Source organism: Symphalangus syndactylus, chromosome 21 (assembly GCF_028878055.3).
Source record: "Symphalangus syndactylus isolate Jambi chromosome 21, NHGRI_mSymSyn1-v2.1_pri, whole genome shotgun sequence".
Classification (NCBI taxonomy): domain Eukaryota; kingdom Metazoa; phylum Chordata; class Mammalia; order Primates; family Hylobatidae; genus Symphalangus; species Symphalangus syndactylus.
In genome coordinates, this window is record NC_072443.2 from 32,342,303 (window position 1) to 32,359,757 (window position 17,455).

At 37.3% G+C, this 17,455-nt stretch overlaps 1 protein-coding gene across 6 annotated transcripts in view; it reads right to left on the reverse strand.

The window, feature by feature from the left end:
• MYH15 (myosin heavy chain 15) overlaps positions 1 to 17,455 on the reverse strand; it is a 172,999-nt gene that overhangs the window by 78,189 nt on the left and 77,355 nt on the right. For all 6 annotated transcript variants that reach the window (XM_055259984.2, XM_055259985.2, XM_055259983.2 and 3 more), the window contains 7 exons: positions 14,237 to 14,413; positions 12,704 to 12,836; positions 8,916 to 8,983; positions 7,979 to 8,066; positions 5,399 to 5,516; positions 4,369 to 4,492; positions 2,637 to 2,773 (listed from right to left, as the gene is read on the reverse strand). In XM_055259984.2, coding sequence (XP_055115959.1) covers positions 2,637 to 2,773; positions 4,369 to 4,492; positions 5,399 to 5,516; positions 7,979 to 8,066; positions 8,916 to 8,983; positions 12,704 to 12,836; positions 14,237 to 14,413 — 845 coding nt within the window. The remainder of the gene's footprint in view (positions 1 to 2,636; positions 2,774 to 4,368; positions 4,493 to 5,398; positions 5,517 to 7,978; positions 8,067 to 8,915; positions 8,984 to 12,703; positions 12,837 to 14,236; positions 14,414 to 17,455) is intronic.

The following is a 17,455-nucleotide window of genomic DNA, read 5'->3' on the forward strand; positions in this document are numbered from 1 at the left end:
AAAATAAAATATAAATATAAATAAAATAAAATAAAAATCGATCAAATTGAAAAATTCAAAAGAAATGTAAAATTTCTTTTTTAATAAAAGAAAGCTTTCCTGTACTAATTCAAGAAGAAAATATCTCATTAGACATGTAACCAATAAATAAATTGAATCAAAACATAAAACCTATCACAAAAGAAACACCAAATCCAGATGATTTTATTGGCAATGTCTACCAAAGATTCAAAGATGAGTTATAAACTGGTTCATGTTTTGAAGAGAGAAAACATTCTTCAACTGTTTTATGAGGTTAAGATAACCTTGATTCAAATTCAGATAACATAGCAGATGAAAAGAAAATTACAGGCCAATCTTATTCATGAATATTGATGCAAAAATCTCATGGTGATATTACGATCAAACCCATCAACGTATGAAAATATTTCTTAACCAAAGTAAGTTTAACATTTTTAAAAATCTGTTAATATATTTCCACACATTTATAGATTAATTCAGAGAAACCATGTGATTGTTTCAATAGATGCAGATAAATGATTAAATAATTTCCTGATAAAAATGCTTAACAAAATAAAATAGAAGGAATGTCCTTCATATAATAAGTCATTTCTACAAAAAAAAAAAAAACTACAGAAAACATCATTCTTTAAAGGGAAATGATAGCTTTCCCCGAAGTCAGAAATATGAAGACATTTGGCAAAAGTTTTTAAAGGCTGATATACCACCAGTGGGTGAGAACATGGGACAAGTGGTCTCTTATACATTGCTAGTGGAGAGTATGGTATATTAGAAAGCAATTTGGCAACATCTTGCAAAGTTGCAGTTGTGTGTGACCTAAAACCTGTTACTAATTCATGCCCCAGAGAAGTGCCACTCAAAGTGTGTGCCTCAGACCAGCTGCTATCCACAAATTGTTATCAGAAAATGGAGTATTTTGAGTAATGATGCCCTCAAGAAACTCTTATGTATATGAATGGGGAGACATTTACAAAAATGTCACTGCAGAAGTTAGTAGCAAAAAAAAAAAAAAAGAAAATAACAAATTTACTTTAGCTGGAAAATTGATAAATAAATTATGATATACTTATATAATGGAATACTATACAGCAGTTAAAAATCAATAATCTAGCCCTAGATTCATTAACATTGATATATTTCAAAGAATAATACTGAATATAAAAGACAAACTTCAGGACAATATATACAAAATATTATTTACATGAAGACTAAGCACATGTAAAATCATGTCACATTTTAAGGATATCTGCATATCAAATAAGTAAAGGTATGAAAACATACTTTTATATGACATATATAAAACATGGAATGAGAAACACAAACTCAGGATCTGAGAAGGAAAAGGTAAGACTTGGATTACAGCAGAACTATATGGGGGCTTCAACTATATATGTTAATTTTTTTAAATGTTGTTAGCAATTACAGAAAAAAAAATGTTAAGAGTTGGCTGGGTGCCATGGCCCATGCCTATAATCTCAGCACTTTGGGAGGCTGAGGCAAGAGTATTGTTGAGCCCCGGAGTTTGAGACCAGCCTGGGCAACATAGGTAGATGCTGTTTCTACAAAAATAAAAAATTAATAATAATAATGTTAAGAATTGATATATCTTCATCATGGCTCCATGAGTATGCATTATGGTATTTTCTGTATTTTTTATTTGCTTGAGATCTTTCACAGTAATTTTTGAAGTCATGATTTAGAGAGAATGGATCATAAAGGCTTCACTTTAGACATGAAGAAAGTAAACTATGGAGAAATTAAGAATCTTACTCAAGTTTACACAACTGGTCCTAGAAGCCATGTTCTGTGACCCCCAAATTCCCATACCACATTGACCACCATATGAGAGTCACAGAAGGCCCTTAAGAGTCATCTCTCTAATATCTTTGATGTCACCATGTAATAATCTTTTTCTCTTGGGAAAAAAACAGAATTAACAAATTGTCAATTAAACAAGTTACACCAAGATCTGTAGACCTCTCTTCAGAAGACACTATATGCTAATAAAAAAGTAAATACAACTTCAGCATCCCTTGCTCACAGTCCCTTTGTTTGGAGATTTTGCTAGCTTGCTTTCCATGATTCTATTAAACAATAGACAAAACCAATGCCTAAGAATGTACAAGCGTGGTGATAAATGTCCCTAGTGAACCTGTCTGAAATAAAGTAAGAAAGTTATGATTACATGTCAACAAGAGCCACAGTTTCTGACCCAGGGGAGGTAATAAAGGGGTCCGAACACCTCGGTCTTTGAAGCATACTTCCCCAAAGAGTTGGCTGTGGGATATATGCAAACCTTTCCAGGTCTGCTTCTGATATAAATTGTGAGTCACACCACTCTCAGAGATCCAGACTTCTCAGAATATAAAAATCTCTCTCAAAAGGAAGCCTGAAAGCATGGCAAGAAGTATCTGAATTATGCTTATACTTGTTGAATAGGGCAATAGAAGCCCTTTGCACTCTGTCTTTTTGTTATATCATGATTTAAAAATGTTTAAGACCCAGCCTAAGCAGAGGAGGCAGCTCTTGACCTACTATAAGGCAATGAGATTAGTTGCACTGGTTGAGGCACACTATTACCCTAGCAGTTGGGGAGCAGAGTGGGCATATAATACCTTTCTTCCAGAATCTTCTGGAATTTGATTCGCATCAGTTTGCCCTGTGCTCTGGCTTGGAACAATGTGAAGACTTTAGATAGTCTCTCATCTCTCATTGCTTCCAGTTGGCCCAGAAACCCAGCTTTAAAAAACACCTAAAGGAAAAGTCAGATGTTAGCTCCATTCATAAGGGGTATTCAGTAAATGTTTATTAAATGATCCTGTGAGCAACTGTTGTGTTCCTAGGGATAACTGTACCAATTCCATTTCTTGTAAGTTTTATTTAATGTGTAAAATCTACTTCTTAGAAAGTTTGATTTTATAAATCTAAAATGTGAAAAAAAAACATGTTATTAAATCACGTGGTTCTATTGTTTGCCTAAGAACTTAAACTATTCTTCCCCTTATCTATTAATAATGTCTCAATTGTTCAGGGAACCTGGTTTAAGTTTTAAGATGGGCTCAGGCATGCAGTGCTCCAAAGTACCAGGTAGGGTTCTGCAAACATTTTCTGTGAAGGATCAGATAGTAAATATTTTTAGGCTTTATGGGCTATATACAATCTCTGTAGGATATTCTTGTTTTTTAAACAATTCGTGAACCATCTAAAACCATTTTTAGCGAGTGGGCCATATATTTAAAAAACAGTCCATGGACATGGCTCTTGGGCCATAGTTTGCTGACCTCTGTTCTAGAGTAAGGCACTTTTGTCTAGGCATCAAATAATCCACAAAAGTATTTTTTCAAGAATAATTACTAACAAATGAGGTGAAATGAGTGAGGTGCCTAAGGCACACATTTTATGGAGGCAGTAAGTGTGAGAGTTCCCTGAGAGTGTGTGCCTTTCAACCTCACTTGCCCAACACTGAGAATGAGAGCCTCTTTGAAATTTGTGCCTTAGGAGCTTCACTTGCCTCATGTCAATCTTGGCCCAGATGAATAGTATACAGCAAAAATAACTAAACACACAAGGAAGGAAGGCATTATCAGTGAAAATCAGCAGAAACAATAAACAGCAGAAACTGATTCTCAGGTACTCAAAATACGGGAGTCAACATTTTATAACCATATCCTACAGAGTTCTAATTCTATGAGGTCTCTATCCTGAATTTTTTAACTCTCCTTCAAATAATTTGTTCCTTATATGGATGTCATTAGGAACAAACAAATGTTGACTGCCAGATAACACCAAATCTATTGATTAGTTAGAAGTTTCCCAAAATATGTGAGTCATGCCAATATCATCTAAGATGAAGTAGAATTTAGGGAATCACATTTAAAGAAGTTGGTTTTGGATTAATTTTTTGATAGGGGGTTAACTTTAAAGTTTTAAATTACTCAGAAAAATTAGTCCCTAAGAGAATACTGTCCCTGAAAGAATATGGTGGATGAATCAGTTCACACACAGACAAGCCTTTAGCTCCAGGAAGTTGATTCACCTTTTTCTAGCTCTGATATATACACATTTTCTCATAACATCAGGTTGATTCAGTATTTTATATCTTGGCAGAAATTTGCTTAGTTGACTAATTATAAAAATGTAAATTGTAGTCAAAACTGAGGTTTAAAAAACATTGAATATTTTTCTCAAACAGCACCAAAGTTTTCACCTTCAACTAAGATCTATTTGTGATATTTATGGTCATGAGAGCTGAAGAATGCCTTATAATTGAGCATTCACAGGTATTTTAAGATACACACTCTTCCCCTCATTCATCTCCAAATGCATTCTTTGCAGTTTTCTGGTTACCTTAGTGATTCCAAATCGGTACTGGGTATGGTCTATCTCCAAGGAGCCAAGTAATTCTTCAGCTGCTTTTCTGCTGCTCACAAACTTGCTCTTTGGAAAGGTCCTTGGATTCAGAATGCAGTACCTAATTTAAAATAAAGAAAAAATCATGGGGTTGGGAAATCATATTATTCAAATAAAGACTAATCTAGACAAATGAGGTGAAAGGAGATACAGATTTTTATCTCTGTTACTAATATGCTCAATTTTCACAAGATTCTTAGTAACAATAATGAGGGTACAAGCAATAATCCCTTGCATTGGTATAATAGTTTGTACTTTTCATATTGCATTAGAGGCAACCTCATTTGATTGATTGCTCAATTAGGCAGGGGCAGGATTGGAAGAGGAAAGAGAGGGAGGGAGGAAAGCATAAGTATCTCTACTGTATAGATAAGGAAACTGAAAAGCAGAGACATTAAATGTTTTTTCCAGGATTCCTTCACCCTGTTGGTGAGTTGGTAGAAAACAAGAAATATGCCTCTTAATTCTAAAGCAAGAAATATGCCCCTTTTTACTCTACCAGACTTTGCGCAAATTGACTTGATGACCTATAATTTAAACTTCTAGAATCCAGGAAATAGAAAAGATGCCGCTTCTGCCTCCTGCCATACACCCTGCTGGCTTCCTTCCTTTCAGGGGCTTGCTAGTAAAGCCACAGCCTGCTTGGATGGCAGCTACGATTAAGTATACACAACATTTCAGAGATTCAATTCAGCCTCCATACGTTTCTTCTGTATATATTTCTTCTATATATGGGTCTATTATCTTTATTAATAGAGATTTAAGGATATTACAGTTACATAGATGTTGGATTTAAGGGGAAATAATAATGGAACTCTGTCATCATATATCTTCCCACCACCAAAACACATCGATTTGTAGTCTGGAGGACATCAACCAAACAAACAGTGCGTGCCTAAACACTCGGAAAGGGAGGAAAACAGAATGAACTGCCTCAGGCTTCTTGGATCCTGGAATGTAGGTTTACCTTTGTTTAAAATCAGCATACTGCAGTCGGTTTGGAAAACCTTCACGGCATATCCTAATCCCTTCCAAGACACCATTACAGCGCAACTGCTGTAGAACCAAGTAAGGGTCCAGTATACCTGAGGAAAAAAAGAGTCACGGTGGATCTGTGCCTGAAAAAAAATTATTGGCTCAGATTTTGTACCAATTGTTGCATCTTGGGTTAAAAATAAAGTCTGAATTGGATAGTTTCCACATGATAGGTCATAGGTGTTCACTCACTTATGGCCTGATAGTACTCACAGTAATCATCCTATTATGTAGGCATCTCCAAATATGATTTCCCTGAAATTCCTTTAACATGGAGCAAGCCCTTTAATTCACAGTTAGATGAGATGTTTAAAGCAAATATTTTTGGAAGGCAAAAAGATTACATTTTTTGCTAGAATGTAAATGGCTGGTCTCACATTCATTTGCCAACCAAAACCAGCCAGAAAAGGTGATAAGAACACAAAAGAGAACTGCCTTCTCCGCACAGGAGGGGGAAAGGATAAGAAGAAGGAAGAATAAAAGGAAAGGGGAAGATGGACACAACCTCAACATTCTGTTTACAGTTTTGCTTAGGAAGGACTTGTCCACATCCCAGACTTCATTCTCCCCTTATTTTCGTGAGAGTGCCTAAGCTCTATTCTGTAGTATAAGCATCCTTCTGTCACCTTCTCGTTCATCAAAAGAAGCTCTACTGCAGCTGTCAACTGCAATGTCCAATAGAAGCCTTTGAAAAACCATCCAAGAAGCCACTGTCCCTGCCCTCAGCAAGTCTTCTGAAACAAGCCAAGGACCTCATCTCCTAACACAAATTCCTACTATGGTATTACGTGAAAAATAAAAACAAAAAAGGACTCCATGCCCAAGGTCACAGAAATAAACTTAAATCATATACCCATATTTCTATACTCCAATCCCTTTCACAGATAGAAACAGATGATCTATAAGAAGGCACAAGTAGGCTGGCACAGCGGCTCATGCCTGTAATCACAGCACTTTCAGAGGCTGAGGCGGGCAGGTCACTTGAGGCCAGGAGTTCAAGACCAGCCTGACCAACTTGGCAAAACCCCATCTCTACTAAAAATATAGATGGTACATGCCTGTAGTCCCAGCTACACAAAAGGCTGAGGTACAAGAATTGCTTGAACCCAGGAGGCAGAGGTTGTGGTGAGCCGAGATCGTACCGCTGCACTTCAGCCACTGTACTCTAGCCTCAGCAACAGAGCAAGACTCTGTCTCAAATTATTTTTTTTTAAAAAAGGGAGGGGTACAGGGAGTAGAATCCTATGACACCTTAACATCAGACTCACTCATTCTCTTTAAGTACATATGAATAACTGTTTCGATTAGATCATGAAGCTTTTCTTATGACTTTGTCTTATGACTTTAAGAAAAAAACCAAACCTGCTGAAATCCAAGTTGACTCGATGGGAAGCAACTCTAATAGGTAACAGAATTGCTCCAAAATAGGACTCAGCTAATTAGATTCCTTGCTAGATGGAAGCAGTGTCCCTAGACACATCCAGAAACCCAGCTGATAGGAAACAATGAGGCAAAAACATACAGCCATGAATGAACATGAAAGTGTTTGTATCGCAGAAACTCAAACTGCAGCATCATTGTTTTGTATCACACTTTCCCAAAATAGGCCATAGACTGTCAGGATTAGGGTCTTAATTACAGGAGGTTAATAAAAATGCAAGATACTACGGAACCTCAGAAATCAGAACCAGCAACATCTGGCTACGTATTATAAGGGTGGTTAGTGCTCTGAAGACATAGGGCTTGTCATATACATTCCTTGGAGGCTGACAGCGTCCAAACCAAGCTCCAGAGGGGACAGTAGCTCCAAAGAGGTGGCTGGGAATCTTCAAGCTCATGAAGTAAGGAAAGCAATCCATGAAGTTAATTTTGGTAAAACCCTTGTTTGGGGAATTGAAAACATTAAAAAAAAAATCACCACCATCCACCCATCACATCATCCCCCTACCACTATTCACTGATCAAAAGAGAGCCACTGCCCAGAGTTACATAACTAAAAAAAAATGAATGCTATTAAGAAGAGGGAAGAAGATGTTGGCATTGGCAAGGAGGACTAGAGGGTGTTCCCAACAATTAGAAATGGATGTAGGAACTGTCTTTATGGTCAATTTAGATAACTCAGACCAAATAACTTCCTTTATGCTGAAGTATCTACCTTAATCCCCTAATTGGGGATTATTCAATTCCATTTTTATTATAGTTTGCCCTTGTAGACAACGGCATGGGAGCTCATTCATGTTCAGCATAAAATTCAAGGAAGAATTTAAATAGTAATATCAAACATTCTAATGTTGGCCAATTGAGACTGCTTTGTGAAATCCTTCTGTACATCCATTTCAATGGCAATATTGAGGAGGTTCCAAAGACCTCATTTTTAACACATTTTCATTTTTCTATATGAAATTCTACCCTTATATAAAAGGCACCAATAAATATTTCTTTAAAAGATATTCAATATAGCTAATATCAAATCTATTTCCTAGTGTGAATTACAAAGAAATCTAGTTCTTACCTGGTATTTTGTTCACATTGGGATTTATGCATCTCACAAAATGAGGTGCTGTTGATTTCAGATTAGTCATCAATTTATTCAGGTTTTCCTAAAATGGAGACCATAATAAACACAAAATCACTTTGCAAATCACTAAAAACACCAATCCACCTCACAAATGTCTCCAAATCTATCAACTTAATCTCATAGCCAAGATGTATTCTAACAGTAAAATAATGAATTCAACATTCTTTGCTGCCTACCAAATGCACATTATTTCTTTCCTATGGCAAGTCAATATTTATTTGACAGACGTAGTTCAATTGTGAATCATCTCTACCTATTTTGAATTTGATAGCAATATCAAAGTTATGGCTGGGCAATAAAATGGCTTGAAAAAAGAAATTGTTTCTCAAGTTCTCTCTCTGTGGAAAACCTTTATCTTAGGTCAGATTCTCTAGAAGCCAAACTTGAGATGGGAATTCTGGTTCGAGAGATTTTTAGGGAGTGAAGAAAGCTGGGAACAGCAGGGGAAGAGAAAAGCAACGATTCAGACTCAGCTTTAGTCTGATCCTGGCAAGCAAGAGCTGTAAACACGAATGCACCAATTGCTCCGTAGGTGGTCCCCCTTGAGGCAAGGGAGAGGCTAAAGTCTGGAGAGGAGGGCGAAGAGGCAGCTTAGTTTCCCCTTTGGCTAAGTGCAATTCTGACAACTCAGAGTTGTTATGAGCCAATATGCACATCAGCTGGAAGATGGGTGTAGGCATAATAAAGGGGATGTAGGTGGGAACCAACAGTGTCCTCTAAAGCCCTTGATAATAACAGCATAAACTTCAACTTTTCCGACTTGCTAGCTCCTGATACTTTACCTTATTTGAAGATGTGAAATGTCAACTAAATAATAACATACACAGAATGTGAGGCAATTAATATATGAATAGATGCAATTAAAAATTACTTTATGCAGAGATGCAACTGTTTGGAATGAAGCTCCTTTCTTTCGTTTCTTCTCCCCAAATGGTATAGCTAGCAAAAAAAAAAAAAAAAAAAAAGATGAAAACATGTAAAAAGCTCATTTTTGTCACATTATCCTACCCCACTGATGGATGCATAAATTCATCAGAGTTCTAGAACAATATGGCAATATCTACCAAAAGCTTCAAAATATTTATGTCTTTTATCACAAAATGTATATTTTTAGTGCTTTTCCTTAAGGATATAATCAGGCAACTGTGCAACGATACTCACTGAAGCATTATTTAGTCATTGCAAAAAAATTAAGCAAAAATAAAATTAATCAACAAATGCACATCATAGGAGATTAATTTATGAGAGAATATGCATACAGTGAAACACTGTAAGCTTTTAAAATGATGATGTGGATCCACATAACTTATATGGAAAGATTTCTAGGATATTTCTAGATAAAAAGTTAGTTTACAAAGCCTAAATTTTATATATGATGACCCTGAGTATGTATGCATGTTTTTAAGTGCAGCTGTGTTATCGGTGACTATAAACATGAAAAATGTTGGGAGGTGTAAATACCAAAATGTAAACAGTTTGTTAATCTATATGAGATTACAGATAATTTTTATGTTCTTTTTTCAGTTTTTCTATATTGTCTGTGTTTTTAGCAACATTCATGTATTTATTTTCATGATTTATAAAAAATAATAAGTCTATTTTTTATGGCTGCATAATATTCCATGTTGTATATGTGCCACATTTTCTTAACCCAGTCTATCGTTGTTGGACATTTGGGTTGGTTCCAAGTCTTTGCTATTGTGAATAGTGCCACAATAAACATACATGTGCATGTGTCTTTATAGCAGCATGATTTATAATCCTTTGAGTATATACCCAGTAATGGGATGGCTGGGTCAAATGGTATTTCTAGTTCTAGATCCCTGAAGAATCACCACACTGACTTCCACAGCGGTTGAACTAGTTTACAGTCCCACCAACAGTGTAAAAGTGTTCCTGTTTCTCCACATCCTCTCCAGCACCTGTTGTTTCCTGACTTTTTAATGATCGCCATTCTAACTGGTGTGAGATGGCATCTCATTGTGGTTTTGATTTGCATATGCAGTCATAAAAAATGATGAGTTCATGTCCTTTGTAGGGACATGGATGAAACTGGAAAACATCATTCTCAGTAAACTATCGCAAGGACAAAAAACCAAACACCGCATGTTCTCACTCATAGGTGGGAATTGAACAATGAGAACACATGGACACAGGAAGGGGAACATCACACACCGGGGACTGTTGTGGGGTTGGGGAAGTGGGGAGGGACAGCATTAGGAGATATACCTAATGCTAAATGACGAGTTAATGGGTGCAGCACACCAACATGGCACATGTATACATATGTAACAAACCTGCACATTGTGCACATGTACCCTAAAAGTTAAAGTATAATAATAATAAAATTAAAAAAAAAAAAAGGATACCACAGACAAAGTTAAAAAAAAAAAAAAGAGAGACGCAAACTTAGAAGGTAGAGTTCAGGGACTAGTTCTGGCATTAATATCCAAAAGAAATATAATTAAATTACATATGTAATTTTAATGTTTCTGGTGGCCAAAGTTTTTAAATGCAGAAATAAATAAAATTAATTTGAATAATAAAATAATAATAATAGTAAGTCTATTTCCATTTTATTGAAGGAAAAGAACCTGTGCTAGGCCAACCAGCTTTACAAACATTTGAATAGCGCTAAGTCACTAAGATGTGCAACACAGCAACAACAAAATCCATAGGCAAGCTGGACAGAATAGGGTAGCTGTCGATATGGAAAACTAATAAAATATTCTCTGTGCCTGAGTAGCGACTGTGCGGTGGCAGATGTCATGAAGCTCAATCACTAATGTTCTTTTGAAACACCCCAGGTGTCTCAATGAAACACTTGACTTCTTTGTACTTCAGTTTTTCCATCTATGAAAAGGGAATAACACTACCTTTCATTAATTTTTTAAAAAGAATTATAACCCTGGTTTAAATTATTTGGATTCCCTGGGAGAAAGTATGGTTATTACAAGCAATTTAATGTTCAGATCCGTCAGAAACTTGGAGGCAAGTATTTTCAGAGGGTGCTTAGAGAATTAAAAAAAAAAAAAAAAAAAAGGCCATTCTGAACAATTCTTATCTTTTCGTTCCAAAGAACACAGTACACACCCTGAAGAGTTAGAAGATGATTTCTCCTCTAATTCTCTGCCCAAACTGTTCTCTGATCTCTTATGATCAGAGAATTACTCAACTAGGAGTCATAAGCTTATGTGGCTACTATCAAACAGACTTCTCAGAGGTACTTTAGCAGCTATTAGAATCAGGCAAATGTACTGCCTGAAGATTAGCCGGGTCCAGACACAATAGCTTCCATCTCTTCTTGAGGCAGGCCCAGAGGATTTCAGGCATGTTCCAGAATTATGTCATCATGTGCTGATGAAGCCAGAAAGTGCTAAATTTTCTCTCCATTCCCTATGTCAGTCAAGAGAACCAATCAGCCTGATAGGGGCCGGGAGTTAACATGCAGCTGGGTGTAAGATAACAGCAGGGTATGTTCCAAAGTGAGAGTACACACCCCATTTAAAGAACAGTTGGTGTACTGTTGCCATGGGGAAATCAGACCCCAGGCTGGCTAGATTATCTATTTCCCCAGAATTTCCATTTTTCAAAAGAAAATGGAAACTCAAATGTGCATGTGAAATCTGAATTTTTTAACTTGTGTGGACCAAACAAAATGTGTTTGAAGGCCAGTTTCTGCTCAGAGGCTGTCGATCTGTGACTTTTGCTGTAAATCATGGAGAGCTTCCCTCTGTATGTAGTTAGCATTTCGTTCAGTGAGGCTGGTGTTAGCAACTTTGGCTCAGTATCTTCAAATCCATCACATGATGGTGCAGAAGTTTTCACTGCATCCTACATGCATGTAGCCTGTCTGTCTCTGTTTTGTTTATTCCTGGGACACAGTGAGTAGAACAGGCACTAAACTAGAAAACAGAAGTCCATCTTTCTACCTAGCCTTTGCCATATAGTAGATTTGTAAAATCAGGGATCCTACTTAACTTCTCACAGGAACAAATATAGAGAAGTTAAGTAGCATCCCTGATTTTATAAATCTACTATACGGCAAAGTCTAGGTAGAAAGATAGGAACATTCTGTATATATCTTAAAGTGTCATGGTAAGAAATGAGTAAGATAATGTATCTAACAGTACTTTGTAAATTACAAACTGCTAAACAAGATTAGTTGTCAGAATAGAATGCCTGTTAAACAGGTATTTGCTGCATGCTAGAGGCTACAACTGAACAAGTCAGACATAATCTTTGCCCTCGTGAAGCTTCTAATAACCCCAAGTGTACAGAGTGCTGTGAAAGAGAATATTCCAAGATATTTGGGGCAATAACTATAATTATATATATAGTTATATAGATATTTGGGGCAATAAGTTATTGCCCCAAAATCATTCATCAAAACATGTTTTTTTTTTTTCCCTTTGTAGCTAGGTGAAGTAGAAGACAAAAGCAGGCCAGGAACAGACTTCTTGAATCTATCTTAGAGCACTAGTACCATCTCCCTGAAGAACCCCTAGCCTAAAGACAGAAAGACTAATAAGAGGGGACAAGTCAGACCACAGGGAGCAGAAACATATCACAGGAAAGAAGCAAGAATTTTTGCAAAAGCTGAGGCAGCCATGGGTTCCATTCTGAGGCTGAAAAATCAAGGAAGACTGTACGACTTACCACTGTCAGTACTCATGTAATTTTCAAAAAGGCTTGCCAGGAGTCTGTTGGAAGACTTCTGAAATACAGCTACCACTGTTTCATTAAGAAGGTCTTTGTTCTTTTCCAGCCAACCACTGATATTATAAGGTACCTTTGGAAAAGCATGCATTTCAGGTAACAAAAAGAAAAAAAATTGCATAAGTTAACGTAGAAGGCTGTGCATTACCTTTTTTTTTTTGAGACAGGGTCTCATTCTGTTATCTAGGCTAGAATGCAGTGGCATAGTCACAGTTCACTGTAGCCTCGACCTCCTGGTCTCAATCAATCCTTCCCCCTCAGCCTCCAGAGTAGCTGGGACTATAGGCACATGCCACCATGCCTGGCTAATTGTTTTTGTATTTTTATTTATTTTGTGTGTGTGTGGAGATAGGGTTTCCACATGTTGCTCAGTTTGGTCTCAAACTCCTAGGGCTCAAGCAATCCACCCATCTCAGCCTCCCAAAGTGCTGGGATTACAGGAAGCCACCATGCCCAGCCTGTGCATTACTTTTAATAAATCACAAATTATGTGGGTCCTTTTCCTTTTAATCAGTTTAATGTAATAGTACAGAATAACACTCCAAAAGTCCATTGTGCAGCCCAGAAAGATTCTCAAGATTCTTATCATTAACATTGTCAAAAGAAAGCAACAGATAGGAAGGGAAGAAGGGAGAGAGACAGGGGAACAAGTAGAAGAGAGGTGAGAAAAGAAGGGGGAGAGAGAGCAACAGAGAGGAAAGAAGGATTGAATGGTATTTCACACCAGCAGTCCTTTAAAGGCAAGAATGATGAAATAATCCAACTGTCTCTGACACATGGTGAACACTCAAAAAAAACCTAGCAATTGCAATGGTATTTTACTGTATCATCATAATTAATATGCCAGGATATCAAAGAAGAGAACTATAAACATATCTGTGTACAGCTGGCAGGCCATTTTTAGGTCGAAGTATTATTTTATCCTTTATCAGTTATCTTTTTGTTCCACCAGAGTCAACAGCCAGAAGTAGAAATGCAGAAAAAGGGGCATATACACTGGTGAGGAAATGAGGAGAGGTAGCAAGGGTCATTAGAAACCTTTTTTGGCCATAGTTTGGAGACCATTACTTCACATTGACTATTTCTTTATGGGAGAATAAAAAAATCTTCAATAAAAAGATCAATTGAAATCACTCATTCACATAACGTTAAGTTAAAAGGAAGGACAAATGGGGGAAAACCATGACTTTGATGGTCTCCAGGCCTTTCTGAAGCTGCCTTGCTTTGAGTTGAGGTTGACAGAGTCCATTTGGAGATTTTTGACCTCTGTGCACATGGAATGCTATTGTAGTATGGCCATTTCATTTCCTGAGTGCTAAAAGGCTACACTACCTTTTTTGTGGAACTGAGATGTATTTTGTTCTTCTCTTCATTTAATCTAAACATTACTTAAATATCATCTAAGGACTTTGGCTGAGCGCATTTGAAACAAAGTCAGGAAAATTCAAGACCGGGGGTCCAGAGGTAACTCACCACTCCTGCATAATGGACAAGTTCAAAATGAGGTTCAAATTTCTTCTTATCAGGCTTGGGCTTCTGGAGATGAACCGACTTTCCAAAATGGTTGTCAAAGAGTTTGGTCTTGAAAGTCAGGTCTGTAGCCTTAGGAGACATACACTCTTCTTCAAGGATGGAAAGGATGCCCATTGGCTGTTGAAGAGACATAAGAGCAGCAGACTTTTTTAAAACACCTGCACTTTCAGTAGGGGGTCAGTATAAATTCTTTCCCAGGAACCTAATCAATTGACAAAGGGAATAATATTCACTGTATAAAACTAGCAATCATCCATTCAACAAATATTAATTAAATATCTGCTACTTAATAATGATACCAGTAGCCACTGGTGATTGATGTAACTGTGAGCCACATATACAAAGTGCCTGTCCTCAGGGTGCATACGTTTAGTGGAGTGGCAGACAGTAGGCAAGTAAACAAAGAAATAACTTCAAAAAACAAATGACTTAGTTTCATATAAATGCTCTGAGGAAAACATTCAAAGTAAAGAAATAGAGAATGACAGGGGGTAAGGAGGTTTTAGATAGAGTCATTGGGTAAGACACCTCTCCTGAATGAGAACAACAAGCTGAGAAGATCTGTGCACAAGTATTCCAGGCAGAAAAATGAAGAATGCAAAGGCCCCGAGGCCAGAGCCCACTTGGCAAGTCTGAGGTCCTGCCAGAGGCCAGTGTGGGCAGAGAAAAGCTAGCTTGACAGAGCACATTTTAAGAGATAATGTCAAAGGGGTAAGTAGCAGCTGGAGCTCAAAGGCCCTATAGGCTGTAGTAAGACATGTGGCTTTCATTTTAAATGTAATAGGAAGCCTTTGGAGGCTTTTTAAATGAAGTGCTGTGATTTGATGTATGCTTAAAGAGGATCACTGGTTTAGAAAGGAGGGCTCGTGGGCTCAGTCCTGCCTGCACTCTGTACTGGAAAGCCAGAGAGCTAAGAATGGCTTTTACATTTTTAAAGGGTTTTAAAAAAACAAACAGATTGGGTGAGATGGCTCATGCCAGCACTTTGGGAGGCTGAGGCAGGCAGATCACTTGAGATCAGGAGTTCGAGACCAGCCAAGCCAACATGGTAAAATCCTGTCTCTACTAAAAATACAAAAAATTAGCCAGGAATGGTGGTGTGTGCCTGTAATCCCAGGTACCCGGGAGGCTGATGCAGGAGAATCACTTGAACCTGGGAGGCACAGGTTGCAGTGAGCCCAGACCACACCATTGCACTCCAGCCTGAGCAACAGAGAGAGACTCTGTCCCAAAAAACAAAAACACAAACAAAAAATGTTACTGCAAATCTCATCACCTCCATTAGCACACTTTTTCTCTAAACGACCATATAGTCTCTGTCAGACCTTTGCCATCCACTTAGTCACTGAAGCACTGAAAGCAGCATGCAACAACATGTAAACAAAATGAGTGTGGCCATGCTCCCATGAAACAGGCTGCAGGCTAGATTGGGTCCACAAAGTCAGTTTGCTGACCCCTGGTCTAGAGTAGTGGTAGTGTTGGAGCTTATGAGAAGTCATTAAAAATAAGATATGTGTTGAATTTAGAGCTGAGTGCCAACTTGCTGATAGAGAGAATGTGGTGTGTAGGAAAATTTTATTGCATTTATATAGCGCATAATTTTTAAATGCATTTTTACATTTATTAGACTTACAAATCCTTTACTTGACTGTAAATTTCCTGAAGGCAAAAGCTATTTATAAAAAATGCTTACATTTTTCTACAGCATTTTACGCAGAGTCTTATATACAGTAGTGTGGTAGAAGGCCTAAAATTAAGGCCCAACATTATGTGTGCCTTGACATCTGGGAAAAAACAGGAGGGGCTCAAAAGTTCCCTTTTTGTTGTGCTCCCATGTGTCAGGTCCCTTAGCCAAACACCCTCCTTATGGCAGGGACCATACATAGTGCCCGCTTATACCTGAGTAATGGGTTTCATCTCTCTATCAGCCCATGAAATTATTCAAACAAGCCTATTGCATCCTCCTGTAGGATTCTATTGTCACGTCACCTATAATTACTACAAAGCCTGCCTCCTAAAGCCCCTGCTTGTTCACTCTATTCTCAGCACAACCCTCTTGTGGCCCTGCATGGTTCAAGGTGTCCCCCCCTGCAGGCTGTGAGCATAAGTGGCTAATAAAATGCTGGTCTCCTCTGTCTAGTGTTGGATGTCATATGTTCAGCCTTTCCCATAAACCTAGGGCAGGATTTCCTCCTTCAGCAATGGGGTGAAGAGGAAGCAACCAAAACAAATAGTTGCAAAATAGACTTACTTGTTGGTTTAATAAAAAATAAAACCCTTTAAGGCTTATTTCCAATAATACTAGAAGTTCCTGGAGTGCCAGGATGATGCCTTCTGGGGTTTGCACATCATAACCCTTATCATAGTAGGTCCCGAGGTAACTAAAGTGTAGGCCCTCAGCACATTTCTGCTGAGTAATTAATTGACAGATGAACCCTGAGACATACAGGTCTGAGTTCTGGGAACTTGACTGCATTGCTGTGATCAATTATCAAACAAAATGTAAGAGTTGCCAATCAAAAAAAGGATGGAGTTATGTGTTTAAAGAAAATACTCATGTGCATACAAGATACAACTAGATATTAATATGATTCATTTTATATTAAAAACACAAGAATTAACACATCTGAAAAGCTTCTTTTGGGAGGTGATAACACATAATGCCAAGATGCTGCCAGTATTTAAAATATTTTAGAACTTTCTTTGGGATACCTGATACTATTGACTACTAACATGAAAAATTCCTGTTGTCTGATGGTATATCATTACATATTATTCAGGTCAAGTCAGGCCAATAAAGCAAATAAAGTGATCAAGCTAGGTAGTATAGTTTGGACTCAAAAACCAGTGAATGAAAAGTATTGAAGCTAATTTTCTCTTGAGGATGGTAAAATTCTAAAATCTATCCTAATCCCAGTCTCATGAGAAATTTTCCAAAGAGCTAAATTATTGGAAGAAGTATGTTGCCTTCTAGGGTGTTTACACCAAATGAATAGTAAGTTTTTAAATGTATAATTTGGAGAGTATTTATTAGGAAATAATAGGGAAAATCTCTTTACCAATGCCTTATGTATAACCATAAATATGCAATCATATATTAATACTTTAGCATGTAAATTATTGATGTACAAGTTCTAAACAAACTAGAATATTTCAAGT